Source organism: Pleurodeles waltl, chromosome 7 (assembly GCF_031143425.1).
Source record: "Pleurodeles waltl isolate 20211129_DDA chromosome 7, aPleWal1.hap1.20221129, whole genome shotgun sequence".
NCBI classification, from domain to species: Eukaryota; Metazoa; Chordata; class Amphibia; order Caudata; family Salamandridae; genus Pleurodeles; species Pleurodeles waltl.
The window spans coordinates 1,295,574,288-1,295,590,139 of NC_090446.1; the positions used below are offsets into that span (position 1 = coordinate 1,295,574,288).

A 15,852-nucleotide genomic window follows, 5' to 3' on the forward strand; every position below is an offset into this window, starting at 1 on the left:
AATATATTTGTGCACTAGATTTTCAAATACATAGACCCAGATTTAAGGGGGCGCTAACCCTGAACAGTACATCAATAGCGTCAAAAACGTTGACTCTATTGCTACCTACCCTGCGCCATGGTGTACCATACTTTAACTACGGCGCACACATGGTGGTGGGAGGGGAGCGCTAAGGGGCGTTGGGCACTGTGTGCAGCGCCACTTTTCTTAAATCTGCCCCATATTGTTATTCTACTGTTATTTTCGAAAAGCTATGGCCTCATTACGAGTGTGGTGGTCCTCAGACCGGAACACTTGCGGTGCCGAGCGGACCGTTACTGCCACATTACAACTCTGGTAGGTGGACCCGCCAGGGGTCTGCCGTCATCATCAGTAATATCGTTCCTGATGGGCTGACGGTGGTCTGAGTTGTACTCAGCCTCAGCGACACTGAACTCAGTGCTGCCATGCTGATTTCAACTCAGCTTTCCACCAGTCTTTCCATGGCAGCCACCCTGCCATAGAAAGGCTGGCGGAAAGCAAGGGCTGGGTGCTATGGGGGGAGGGGGCCTGCATGGGAAGTGCAAGGACCCCCCTGCCCAGCACCATCTGAATGCACACTGTCTGCTTTGTCCCTTAAGGGAGCCGAGACCAATATCCAAGAACTGTTCGCACCGGTCAGCCAGGCGAAAACACATAGGCCCTCATTCTGACCCTGGCGGTCGGCGGAGAGACGGCGGTCGGACCGCGAACAGACCGGCGGTATTAAAAATGGCATTCTGACCGCGGCGGTCCCCGCCGCGACCGACCGCCACTTCTCCACTCCGACCGCCACGGCGGTCATGACCGCGGGGCTGGAGTTTGCGCACTCCGGCCCGGCGGTCGTCCCAAGACCGCCAAGGGTATTATGACCCTGCCTACCGCCGCGGTTTCTTGCGGGCGGGAACCGCCGTGCGAACCATGGCGGTTAGCACTATCGGGGCCAGGGAATTCCTTCCCTGGCACTGATAGGGGTCTCCCCCACCCCCCACTACCCACCCGAGTCCTCCCCCCACACCCTCCACCCCCCTGCCACCCCCCAGAGGTGGTACGAACCCCCTCCCCACCCCCACCCCGACATGCACATACATGCACCCCGACATGCACACACCACCAACATGCACATATACACACCCCCTACACACACATACACAACGGGGACACATACCCGCACACATACATGCAGACATGCGCACCTGCCGAACAGCACACATTACCCATAGACACAGCAGCACCCCCCGCCCGCATACACGCACTCACACACCCCCTCTACACACTCACACGCACACCCCCATGCACGCCCACATCACACAACACCCCCCCACCCCCTCCCCTCACGGACGGTCAACTTACCTTGTGCGTTGGTCCTCCGGGAGGCGACGGGAGCCATGGGGAGGTGACCGCCAACAGAAGACCGCCAACAGAAGACCGCCACACAGAAATGTGGGTCGTAATTCTGTGGGCGGTGTTCTGCTGGCGTGGCGGTGGAGGTTGACCAGTCTCCACTTTCCGCCGACCGCCAGTGTGGCTGCTGGCGGTTTTCCGGCGGAACGCTCCCAGCGGTCAGAATGCGCACAGCGGCATACCGCCGCGGTCGGCGGTCTTCACCGCGGCGGTAACTCGGCGGTCTTGCGAAAAGACCGCCAAGGTCAGAATGAGGGCCATAATATAATGTTCCCGCTGGTCAGCCTGGTGGGAACATTTTAATATGCTTCAGGGGACCCCACCAGTATGATGGTGGCATCCTCCCCACGTATATGCCTGCGCTCAGCTCATCCGACCTCCAAACTCGTAATGAGGCCCCATGTTTTGTAGCAGGTATTTAGCAGCAGTTATCTATTATGTAGTAGTTAGTTATACTTACTATTTTTTCTCAATATTATTGTTGCTGAAATTTTTGTACTTTACATTATTACAATACAAAATTGATATTTATAACGTTTTTGTCATAATACTTTGTATCACAATGTTTTTGTAATGATATTCTGGCACACAACTCCAATTTGTTTTTTATGCTGAATATACTAATATTGTACCTGAGAGTAATACATATATGTGTAAACTAAACATAGCTTATGTATATAGCGCTACGAGGCCTCCGGGTAGCTGGCGCTATATAAGTCTCAATAACATAACATAACATAACATATAGGGCCTGATTCTAACTTTGGAGGACGGTGTTAAACCGTCCCAAAAGTGGCGGATATACCACCTACCGTATTACGAGTCCATTATATCCTATGGAACTCGTAATACGGTAGGTGGTATATCCGCCACTTTTGGGACGGTTTAACACCGTCCTCCAAAGTTAGAATCAGGCCCATAGTCTTAAAAACGAAATGTAGGCATATAGATAACTGTTGAAGGAAGATGGACTATTTACAATATACGATTTGCAGCCATTCCCAAATTAGTGGAATTTTAGGATACATAGTTCTATATACTGGGTGTAGACAGAAAGTTTGTAATTGTTTGTAAGGGTTCTATGTGAACACATCAATTAAAAATCTTTGACACTGCAAAATTCCAGCATTTTTCATGAGCATCTTTTGAATTTTTTTTTGAGGGGTTGGGATTGTTTTCTTCCCTTCCAGTCAAGCAGTGTTTTTGATTAAAATTGTGTTAACCGATCTCAATTCTTAATTATTGGACACTGCTCTGTATGAGTGTTTGTGGCTTCTTTAAACCAAAACATTCCAGAATCTCAGAAATACGGAAGCAGTTTAGTTATTCAATTATATACATGAGCATTTTACCCAGAAATGCTTGTTAGCTCTAAGTACAGCATATAATGACATAGCAGGTTGGCTAAAGAGAGGTGCTGCACCATGGCTTGCATGTGGAAATTATATCAGGTGGAAGATTCCCTGAATATTTGGTTTTACAGACATATAAAGTACACTTTTCTGATTTCTCACAGAGAATAACACCTTTAATGCAGGGCTAGACAGGCCTTTTATTCCACTGGTGATTTCCCCAGTCAAGATTGAAAGTTCAGGGCAGCTCCTGGTGCCTCTGTGGCTTTCCTCAGCTACTCGCAGTTAATTGCAGTACACATGGGGAGGCTTCGGGAAGGAGAGAGGGAAGGGATCAGGAAAGTAGAGTGAAAGCAATTAGAGACAAAGAAGAAAGAGAGAGGAGACAATGAGAGAGAGAGAATGCATAGAAAGAGACAGAGGACCTGATTACAACTTTGGAGGATGGTGTTAATCCGTCCCAAATGTGACGGATATACCACCCGCCGCATTACGTGTCCATTATATCCTATGGAACTCGTAATACGGTGGGCAGGATATCCGTCACATTTGGGACGGATTAACACCCTCCTCCAAAGTTGTAATCAGGCCCAGAGTGTGTAAGGAGACAAAGGGAGTGGGGCTAGTTAAAGCATTTTTGCTAGGATTGATTTTGGATACGAAGTCCAGCTCTGCTTTTATAACAATCAATCATTCAATCTATCAACATTTACAAAGCGCAGCTTATCACCCAGGGGGTCTCAAGGCACTAGCTGGGGGACACGGGTCAGTCGAAGAGCCAAGTGGAAACCCATAGAAGAAAGGTTGTGAACAGAAAGTTGAAAGACATCTGGTCAACAATGACTAATATCTATCCCAATCACACTAAGACCTCATCTTTAAAACCCTTTTTAAGCATGATTTGCATAGTTTAAATAACAGGTATCATCTTTTCAGTAGATGCATGTGCTTATTAAAACTTAAGAAATCAGGAGTCTGGCAGATGTGAGAGCACTTGAACATCAATTAAACACCTGCATGAAGAAGAGATTCTTCAACCGTGTTCTGAAATATGTGGAATTTTTAGTCTTAGGAGATTCTATAATATCATTTCCTTTTATGTTTTAAAAAATGTAACTACACTTTGAAATTCTGTTTCAGGTTCGACACAGAGTCCACCACCATCAACAACAGACAGAACTCTGTTAGAGATTCAAAATCAAACTGAAGGTATTCAGAACATACAGTATTAAAACTTGATGACATCACCCTTGTACTCTCAAATAAATGTTAGTTTTTAGTTGCTCGAGAACATGCATGGCTATCCATCTCTTTCAGTAAGCACATCACTTTAGAGCACTAGTATGAAAAAATAGACGTGGTGAAAAGGCACTTTAACTGCAGGAAAAATCTCAGTTAAGATGCTGCAGCTGTATGAAGTTAGCAAGCCAGCTGGTTTCTCTGACAAGAAAAGAGGATTTCCTAAAGCTTCCATGAAAGTATGAGGTTTTAGCCAAAAATAGGCATTTGAGTCCACCTAAAAATATGAGATGCCAGCCTGTCTGAAGATTCATGTCTTCAGCTTCTTTATGCATTTTAGGATATTGTGGATCTTAACACGACCTTGACGGGGGGTTTCCTCCATCACAAATGTGATGGATATCCCGTCCATTGTATTACAATCTCCATTGAATATAATTGGATCGTAATACAATGACGAGATATCCGCCACATCTGCGATGGAGGAAAAGCCCTCCGTCAAGGTCATAAAAAGGCCCTTTATGTGTTTTTCAAGTTTAGTTCCAAGACGTTCTAGAAATATCATGTACAAGCTGTTCTTTTTCTAGGTTTTTCAGAGAACCCAAAAAACTTTGACAACGTGGAAAAAATGTTAAGTCTCTAGCAATGGAAATAATGTGTTCATGTTTAAAACAAAATTAACAAAATTTTGTAATTCTGTTTCAGGTTCATCACAACATGTGTCAATTGCAAACACAAATGAAAGCCATTGGGAGCAAGGTGAGTTACCCTCAAATTCTCAAAAATTGCATGTCTCCACTATGTATTTTCAAATAAAATTCATGACTCCACTGGTCATACATGCATGTCTGTGGGCACTTGATGCTTTCAAATCCAGAGAAACCCAATCCACACAGATATGTGACAGCTGATATCCTCAATGGAGAAGTGGATGTCCAGCCTCCTTTTGAATTTGAAGAAATTGTCATTTTCTAGTCACTGGACTTTGCAAACTAAGGAATGAATTTTTTGTCTTTTAGATAACCAAAAAAATAATTCATGTTACTTGAATATTGTGAATTATAACAGTAATTGGTGAAAAAGAGGTATGCCAGTTGTTAAAAAAAATCTAAATTACTGTAAATGTATATTGAGGTCAGCAATATTCCACAAAATATTCAAGGCAGGGGAGTAACACACATCCCTGCAGCCCCTGCAGGGCATTTGGGCCCCCAATCTTTAAGAGGCCCAACCCTTTGTGTGGCCCTCATTCAGCCCAAAGCCAGGGTATATACTTGAGAAATAGGGCCACGCTTCACATTCTGCATTGGGACCTTTTCAAATTACGGCACACCACTGACTAGGGGTGCGCTTAACCTATGGTGCTGGGTGATTGAAGAGCTGCTTTAATCCTGTCTGTAGATGATGGTGTCTGCCAAACTACTAGACAAATACAAAATCTAACAGATGTGAGCAATTGAGTCACATCAGTGAGCCATTACATAAAAGAGGTTAACAAAGAGGTTCTTCAGCCTTGTTCTCAGTTTTATGCAACTGTGACCTTGAATGTTCAGTCTCTGAACATTATAAAAATACCATTTATTTTCATATTTTTAAGAAAAACAGCTTTACAATTCTCTTACAGTTTTCTTCCAGAGTTTAAATGTAATGACAAACAGAGATCCATTGGAAACGTGGCACCTGGAAGAAGTTTGCCAGATCAACCATTAATTTTGCATTATTAAGCATTTGCCATCCCTTAAAATTAGAAAACAAAATCCCAAAAAAAGCTGCCTAGAGATTTCAACTTCCTTCAGAATTTCAGGAGATTATTTTTTTCATATTCGCCACTAGCAAAACATTCTAGAAGTGCCATGTCTGAGTTTCACTTATCAATTCTGTTTCAATTTCTTGGAAAGTTCTGCCAGTTTTGACAACGGTGGGGAGTTTTTGGGAAATGGCAAGTAAACAGCAGCAGAAATAATGTGTTGACATTTAAAACACCATAAACATCAGTTTGTAATTACGTTTCAGAGTCACCACAGCACCTGCCAGTTGTAACCATGCAGAAACTTCTATTGGTGAAGAATGAGTCAGAGGCAACCATAAGACTTTCAGCCATGAATTCCCTGTAAACCTTTACACTCAAAATTCTCAATGAGGGTCTGCATAGCGCAAAGTCCTACAGTTGTTTTGTCATATGTGGCACTTCTCATTTTCCATTTAAAAATGGAATGGGCCCAAATGACCCAAATTTAACAATAATGGGGCCAAAAAAGTCATTTTTATTTGATACATATTTTTTGGAATGGCCTGCTATTACTCTATAAAATGAATACAAATTCTCTTTTCACTTCCTTTGATTTTTCCAAGACTCTTGTTGCAAATAGATTCACGGATGTGTTCATGGCTGGAAATCTGCTTGGAAAGACAAGTAAATGGTAGGAGGATGCTTTAGTTAGCAAAAAATACCTAAAAACTTCAGAACCTCTCGATAAATTTGTAGACTGTTTGTTTTTAAAGTGTGACATATATTTCTGGTTGATACATTTACCTGTGGATTCCTCACCTTATGAATTCTCCCAGTGAGCCAGCATTCAACTGACATTTTTTCCTAGCTCTCCACATCGACGAGTATGTCACAATTACACTGCTCCGCACGCGACTCCGTCTGACGTAATCTGAGCCATAAGAAGTCCTCGCCATCTTGCTGACGTCAGTTCCCTAAAGAAATCCAGGTTCAAACCTTGTAGCGAGTGTGGGGGTCATATGTAAGTGGAGGATCTGCCCATAGAACTGCCTCTGGTGTTTGAGCTCGGATCACAAAGTGGCAGGTTGCTCGTCCTACCAACGCATTAACCCAAATGCTCTAAAAGAGAGGGAGGCAAAGCTCTTTCTATCAAAGGCAAAGAAAGAGAAAAGAGGTCGATGAAGCTCGAGGACTCAGGATACTTCGTCACACAGGTCATCAAGGTCTCACAAGAAGCAATGTCAACGACATGAGTCACAGATATGGGTACGCCACTCATCTAGATATGGGTTGGTGTCTCCCTTTTTGAGGTCACGGCACCGCACGTCTTGGGAAGACTCCCCAACCACAGTTACCTCAGGCATCTCCGGCACGGACTTTGATTGAGATCTCAGAGTCACCTATGAGTCCAACTGCTCATTTTTCCCCTGCACCCTCCCAAGGTCAGGAGTGTGGGGCTTGGGCACCAGATCCAGCACAGCCACACAAGTGAAACAAGAGTATTCTGCCTTTCCAGCTACAGGAGCAGATCTGTCTTTGTTCCTGAATGCTGTTTAGCATTTTTAATAGGGCAATGGTCCCCTCTGGAGCACCTGCTGGTCCCATGGGTCCAGTGGCTTTTACGCTGGGGTTGCCAGCACTGTATAAGCAGGCTCCATTTATACCCTTTTTACCAGCAACACCTTTCGATGGTAGTGGCACGGTGCCGAGAAAGTCACTACTTCAACCCCAGATGATGGCGCCGGCGGCGCCAGTGCCAGGGTCGGATAGATCTACTCCAGCGTGGATTTGGCTCCTCCTCCTCCACCTCTTCCACCAGTCTTGCCCTCTCCTTTAAGGACGTCCGTCAACGTCGATGAATTCTCTGTCAATGCCACATTTGGAGTCTAGGCTAAGGTCTAGAAGGAAGGCCTTAAGACTTCTGGAAGAGCAGCAGTATCTTGAGGAACAACAACAACAGTAGGAAGAAGGAGAAATTCCTGGGCCTTTGGATGATTTCCAGGGATTAGAAACTGCTAGTGGGTTGGATACATCCCCTGAGTGAGAGCTTTTGACCCCTGGAGGTGAACTCTCAACAGAAGCAACTACCTACCAAGGGGTGATTAGGAAGGCAGCAAAAATGTTTGACTTCCCACTGCCTGCATCAGAGTTAAAAAACAATATTCTGACAGAGGTTCTACGTCCCTTCTCCCATTCAATGACACTTTGACACAGCCCATATTAGAAATATGGAATAAACCAGCTACTATATCTGCGGTTCCAAAGACTGTAGCCAGAAGGTACAAAGTTGCTCCAGGTGATCCACAATTTTTGTCCCAACACCCAGCACCAGAAAGCTTGGTGGTGCAAGCTTCTTGTTCTTCAAGATCAGCTCTGGGATCATTCCCTACAACACCATCTGATAGGGAGTCAAAGCGCATGGAGAAGTCGGCAAAGAAATGCTTCTTCTCAGGAAGCATGGCCTTAAAATCGCTGAATGCAACTTGTGTACTGGGGAGGTACATCTATGCCCTAATGGATACGGTGAAGGTGGTCATCCATAAATTGCAGCAGGAAGTACAGGAACATTCTACTGAACTGTTGCAGGACAGTCAAGGGGCAGCTAAGCAGGTGATTCAGTCAGGTCTGAACACTGCGGGCTCAGTTGCTAGAGCCTTGGGGACTTCCATTACGATTAGGAGGCATGCTTGGCTCGGAGGTTCTGGTTTTTCCTCTGATGTGTAGGCTACATTGATTGACCTCCCATTTAATAGTGCAAGAATGTTTGGGGTAAAGGCGGACTCCATCCTGGAAAGGTGCAAGGATAGCAGAGCCACTGCAAAATCGTTGGGCCTTCAGGCTTTCTGTAGGCTCAGAGGACTTGGTGGTGGGTCATCCTTGCGTGGGACACAGCAGTCCCAGATCCAACAGCCTGCCAACCCTCTCTACAGGTCCTATGGGGGTCGTGGGAGAGTTAGAGTACGGGGAGTAGTTTAGCAGCCTTCCTCCTCTTCTTCATCCTCTGGGTGAATCCAGCCATGGAACCAGATCTAGTTCTCGCTCCATTCTCCAGCATGTCTTACCCATAGGTGGAAGGCTGTTACATTTTCTCCAAAACTGGGAGTTAATAATATCTGACTATTGAGTGTTGAGCGTAGTGAGAAAAGGTTATGCCGTTCCCTTTTGGGAATTTCTTCGCCCCTTACCTCTCCTTCATTCATTTTGCTCAGAAGAACTTCTCCTGTTGCTTCAGCAGGAGGTGCACACCCTTTGTTTTAAAAGTGCAGTGGAGTTGGTCCCAGAGCAGGGCAGGGGTCAGGGATGTTATTCAAGGTATTTCCTGATTCCCAAGAAGGATGATTGATTGCATCCTGTCTTGGACCTGAGAAATTTGAATTGGTTCCTCAAACAGGAAAAGATGAAAATGCTGACCCTAGCACAGGTGCTTCTTGCGTTGAACAAGGACTGGATGGTGTCTATCGACTTGCAAGATGCTTATTTTCATATCCCTATTCTGAAGTCGCACAGGAAGTATCTCCGGTTGATGGTTGGATCGCAGCACTACCAGTTTGCGGTCCTTTGTTTTCATCTTACTTCTGTATCTTGAGTCTTCAGAAAGGTGATGGCAGTGGTTTCAGCGGACCTCAGAAGGAAGTGCATATCTGTATTCCCTTACCCAGATGATTGACTGATCAAAGCTGAGTCCCCAGAGTTTGTGCTGCATCATTTGCAGGTGACAACCTAGTTGTTCAGTTTGGGCTTTTTATGGTAAACATGCCTAAGTCTCACCTGGAGCCCTCTCAACGCCTCCTGTTCATAGGGGCAGCTCTGGACACAACATTGAATCGGGCCTACCCTCCTCCACAGAAGATTCAGGACATTCAGGCATTGATTTCAATGTTTCAAAAGGGAACTGCTGTTCCAGTCCTCAAGGTCCTATCTGCTCGGTCTGTTCGATCCTGTATTTTGTTGGTCACTTACGCATGTTGGCACATAAGGGCTCTCCGGTGGTGCCTCCGCAATCACTGGTTTCAACACAAAGGGGATCTCGAGGAGTCAATAACGATCTCCAGAGACACTCCGGTGGATCTGTGATGGTGAACTGTGGACAGCAATCTCTCTCAAGGAAGGCCGTTTTGTCTTCCACCTCCAGTGACCACATTCATAACGGATGCTTCCACTCTAGGGTTGGGGAGCTCTTCTGGGGGACATAGAGATCAAATGCCTTTGGTATCTGATAGAACAGATGTTTCACATCAATCTGTTGTAATTGCTGGTAATATGTCAGGCTCTCAAGGCCTTCCTCCTGTCCATTCACAGTCAGTTGGTTCAAGTTTCAACAGACAACACTACCACAATGTGGTACATCAGCAAGCAGGGAGGAGTAGGGTCGTACCTTCTCAGCAGAGGGGCTCTGCGGCTCTGGTCCTGGGCACAGGACCATCAGATTTGCATAGTAGCAAACCATCTGGCTGGAGTTCTCAACGTATGTGCGGACGGTCTCAGTCTGCACTTTTCGGACGATCACGAGGCTGCATCACTTGGATCTGAGAAGGGCCCTGAGCTTCTATATAAAAAGGACAAGAGACTTCAGAATTGATGATCAGCTCTTCAATGGATATGTGGGCAAAATGAAAGGCAAAGCTATCCACAACAGGACTCTTTCAGGGTGGGTCATTCTTTGCATAAAGATTTGTTATTCGCTAGCAAAGATGGTTCCTCCTGAGGGCATTAGGGCCCATTCCACCAGGGCTGAGCCTACCACTTTGGCTTTAGCTAGAGGTGTGGTGTTGCTATTATTTGTAAGGCAGCAACTTGGGCTTCCCTCCACACTTTCGGAAAGCATTATTGTTTAGATTCGGAAGTGAAGAGGGATGGTCATTTTGCCTGTTCTGTTTTGCAGGACTTCTTGGTTTGACCAGTCAGGCACCCACTTCCGAGTGTGAGACTTCTTTGGGATTCTATTCATAAGGTGAGGAATCCACAGGTAGTTGTATCCATCAGAAGAACAAGTTACTTACCTTCGGTAACGCTTTTTCTGGTGGATACAGTAGCTACCTGGGGATTCCTCACAGTTCCACCCGTTGCCTGTCTGGTCATACCAAGAGTACTATTGATGTTACATGATATATATATATATATATATCTATATATATATATATATATAGATATATATATATATATCTATATATATAAGCTTTTTTAATGTATATATATTGAGTTGGCACATGTTGTCCTTGTGATGTCGGTATTCACCTGTTCGCCTCACAGGCACGAAAAAAAAAGTGGTGAAACTGACGTCAGCACGCCAGCGAGGACTTCTTATGGCTCAGATGACGCAGACGGAGTCGTGTGCGGAGCCATGTAATTGTGACGTCCTCATCGACATGGAGAGCTAGGAAAACATTTCCGTCAAATGCTGACGCATTGAGAGAATTCATAAGGTGAGGAATCCACACGTAGCTATTGTATCCACCAGAAAAAGCGTTACCGAAGGTAAGTAACTTGTTCTTTAGGTTGCATATCAAGGTTCTAAATGTTTAACAGTGATTGTAAATCCATGGCACACATTTTAAAAGTTAATTTAGTAATTACATTTTTTGTTTCTCTAATATTGCTAACAATTGTCTTTGTACTGTAGGTGCGCAGTCCTTTTTTGTCTTAGTATTCATTTTGTGTATTCCTTTTAAAGCATGCAAACAATGGACAATATGAAAGGTATAATAATAATACTGATAGCTCCAGTGGCATTAAACAAAATTATGTGGTCCACCTGCAGAATGTAATGAGGGGCCCCTGAGACTCCCAAATCTTAAAGTTACTCCTTCGGCTGATTTTGGCCCCCCTGAAGAGTTAGGGCCAACCACATGCTACAAGGGCTACAAGTGCCCATGTTACTCCCCTGGATGCTCCAAAGTCTTCACACTTACATATGTCATTTATAAAACTACTTTTAGGTATTTCATACTTATGAACAGTAAATATAGCTTCTGTTTGTATTTGTGGCTATTCACATAATTTCTCGAAATTTATCTTTATTTGTCTACATTTGGAATACATTGCAGCATTCTATGCTGCTTCTTAATCAGTTACAAGCAGGAAAACCATGGCATGTTCCATGGACGAGATATGTCTTTGATCAGTGTTGTCAGGAGCAGGTCAGGAGAAGGTCTTCTTGGAGACGGTTGCAGCATCTTCTTGGTGTATAGGAACAGCCTAGTAGGCCAGAAAAAGAACACAGCTCCAGAATGTAACTGGGAGTCTAGAATAGTATCCATCAGGAGGGAAACATTGAACAGCAGAAAAACTTTCCAGATGAGCAGGTCAGTCAGCAGAGCGAGGAGCAAGGAGTAACCAGCAGTAATTGAGTTGAGTGAGCAAGCAATCAAACCACACTCAAGATGGACTCCCCTTTTATGGTGTAAAACAAGATATCATGAAATCTAAGAAGTAGTTCAGAAATCTTGAATTGGGAAGTTAAATAATGGTTAAAGATTCTAAGTTACAATAAACATAAGAAAAAAAATTCAGGAATCGCAGAATATTTTTTAGCGCAATACATCTAATTATGTATGTAGAGGCATATGTGAATTGAATGATGTCATAGCAATCTTCCTGCATGCGGTGTTTTGAAATGCAAGCACGTAGGAAGGGCAATTTCCCCATAATTCCTCCAGGACATGCAGGAGGAAAACATGGCAGGGTGCAAGCCGGTGCGGCCCCGCAGCTCAGACCTCAGGCTAAATGAAGCCGCGAGCGAGGATGGCGGTGGAGCCGATGCACAGGAAGCGACCACAGGGGCCTGCGATGAAGCAGTAAGGAAAAATTCCTTACAGTTGTTGTTACTACACGTATATTTACAGAGTACTTTAGCACTCCGTTTTTGCCACACTAGACTGTAGCACGAGTTTTAAAGTAACTCTATGTAAGTTGCATTTACAATGCTATTTTTTTACCATGCATAGCTTAAAATCAATATTATTTATCCCTTTTTTGTTTTTTTAAATATTGATGTATAAATTGGGAACACATAATAAACTTTTCTATGTGAAAAGCAAAATTGGAATGTACAGCCCCCTACCAAGATTGCACCCATTTTCTGACAATTGACAAAGTCCATACATTTGACAAAAAATGTTCACAACAGTAAATCATGTTCCAATCAGAAATAATTCTGAAATAAAATTGACATTCCCAAAAATTTTTTCAAAAAGAATGCAAGTAAATTAAACACAGATAAGTCGACAGACATGCATTTTGTCAGCACTCAGCAGGTGACAGCTGTGTGGAGGTGAAGCACTGGCAAGTGTCAGCTTCACCAAAGAGAGCCACCTACTTTCCTGCAGTGTAAGTTCACACGTAAGAGCACAAAACACTCTTATTAGAAATTCACGGACAATAGTATCAAGTATATAGGTATTTTTCAAGAAAAGAACTCCCATTGTGTACTAGTCCTTGAAGGACTCTTTTCAGTCCATTTTCAAATCAGCAGCGCTACTCGCAGGTAAAAAAACAAACAGGTAATAGACACCTTTCCTTATTTTAAGGGTAATAATTAAGTTTTTATATTTTTTTCAAGAGAGGAACACACACAAATGATCCATTATTTCGTCTTTTGGCACTATGGAGTACTAGAAAAAATGTAACAATTGTGTAATAATTCTGACAACAGAAACGAATCACACATCCATTTATGCAAAACCTAAATACTCCACTATAATTTAAAAAAGGTAACAACACAAAACTATATGTTAGTCAAATTTTTTCTATTATAGTTAACCAATTAAAATACTTATGTGCTTTTGACTAACAAAATAACAATCTAACGTACTTTCCGTAGAAAAATATTTAAACTTTATAAATTCAACAAAAATGAAGGAATCAAAATAGTACCACAACTCCTATTACAAAAATAGTAATAATGTTCTACTTTTTTACAACAGGAGATACCACGAAACATTTACCAAAAATACCACAACTATAATAAAAAAACAGCCACCAGAGCAACCCAAAGATTTGAAAACCAGATACCAGGTAAACAAAAGAATTGCAAATTGAAACATCAAGGGCCTCTTTACAAGTTTGGCAGTCTGTCGACCACCATGGTGGCAGTGGTGGTCCGACCACTGTCGGTATGGCGGTCGGACCGCTGTATTACGAGTCTTGCTGGCCTATGGAGCAAAGACTGCTGCAGTTCCGCCAGCACCACAAGGCAGCACAAACAGGCCGGCAGAGCCTGTTTTTCACTAGACACATTACGAGGTTGCACAGAGACAATGTGACTGTGGCGGTCCTACCACCTGCAGGCAGCTTTACACTTCTGATGCTGCCATAGAACCCAGCACACACGTCCTACCGCTGTTATTGATCATCAATGAAGCACAAAATCAACGCCGCAGTGGGAGCAACCGACCGTAAGTACACACACCTACCTGTGTAATTTCCCATAACAATAGATTGTAGCGCTGTAGTCCACATCATATGGGGATTACGCTATGGGCACCAAGTACATGTCTCATCATGGACACAGTCAAATCATATATAAAGATGGACCCATTCACAGTCACAATACACCCCCTTTGGGCAGGTCAATTACACTGCACGGCAATACTACACAAAAACACACATCCACACATCTCAGGCAAAGGGATAGTGAAGGCTACACAGCATTGTCTCACACATCACCAACAACACACAAACATCACATCCACAAATACAACTCACACACTCACATTCCACACAGGCCATGGAATGACCTCACCTATAACACACATATATATCAATGTGGCATGGAACACAAACAACACTCTTAGTAAACAGCCCTGCAATGGACACACTCATCACAGCACAATGGAAGGACAATGGCATGTGCAATAGACAGGAGGACCAATAGACAAAGAGCACTATGCTAACAATACCTGCACAATAGAGATGGTGGCATCAGGAGCACTCAGGGAAGGAGGCTGCACTAGGCCACATATCACTTTCCACACACCCCTCAAACATCATGTGCAAAGGAAATGGCCCTACATGTGTCACAGGGACAAACAGTACTACACTCAAATCACATGCTCAACTGCACAATGTGGAAGTACAGGTGAACTGCATGGGTCATACTTCTCCAGGAGCTATCTGCAAAGGACATGCAGTTAAATGGACACATGCACAGTCAAATGCAAATGAAGCTAGCACAACTGAACACACTCCATGTCTGCACAAACAAAAGACACACTGACACACATTAGATACATCCATAAGCCATATGAGGGGGGCAGGTCCAACACCATACATGCACACATTGGACAACACATGATGAAATACTTACCTGAACAAACAGTACACAATGCCATGACACCACCATTGCATTTACACCCACATATCAATACACTCAACATATACCCTTATCTTGAGGGACACCAGCATTGCCCACAAAGTCAGATACTGCAAACAAGAGCAAATGAATCAACAAGCAGGCTGAAACACACACAACTGTAGAAACAACATAAGTCACTTAGGCACAACTTTAAGGTGGAAAATGAATTGCAGTACAAATGTATATCCAAACAATCAACTGTTTGGGTTTATTAACTAGCAAGATTTTAAAGGCCATGGGCTCATCCATATAAAGTCCAATAATAGTACACTGCTGTGCCTAAACTTGACTCCTCACTGCCATGGAACCTCCAGAGGAAGGGGCATCAAGGGGGCAGGCAGGCACCTTAGGAATTATCTTTGGATTTGGGATAGGGGGTTTGGGCTTGGGATGGGTGGTCTTGTTTTTGGGAGGGGTGGGCTTTTCTTGGGGTGGAGAGGTATGGATGCTTGCAGAGGGACAGGGGAGGTCTGGGAGGTGGAAGAGAGGGGCTGGGAAGTGGGTGGAGGCCTCTTGGGTTTGAGACAGAGGTTGCAGGGAACAGGGGAGAGGTCAAGGTAAAAAAAAAAACTTTCTTAGGAAATGGGGACGGTCAACAGAAGGGGTCAGGATTTGGAGGTCGAGGGAGAGGTTGTCTGCTGTGTTGGTGTGGATGTCGTGAGGGCGTGCTTCTGGGAGGTATGCTTATGTGCGGTGTGTGTTTCTTGGGGTGGGTGAGTGATGGCGTTTGTGTGTCTTGGGGGACTGGGTGGTGGTGG

General features: G+C 44.1%; 1 protein-coding gene across 1 annotated transcript in view; it reads left to right on the forward strand.

Moving 5' to 3' along the window:
- Positions 1 to 4,174: 4,174 nt before the first annotated feature.
- Positions 4,175 to 15,852, forward strand: part of LOC138247042 (uncharacterized) — a 120,865-nt gene continuing 109,187 nt past the window's right edge. Inside the window, exons 1-2 of the mRNA XM_069201792.1 lie at positions 4,175 to 4,252; positions 4,719 to 4,772. Of these exons, the coding sequence (XP_069057893.1) occupies positions 4,175 to 4,252; positions 4,719 to 4,772 (132 nt within the window). The remainder of the gene's footprint in view (positions 4,253 to 4,718; positions 4,773 to 15,852) is intronic.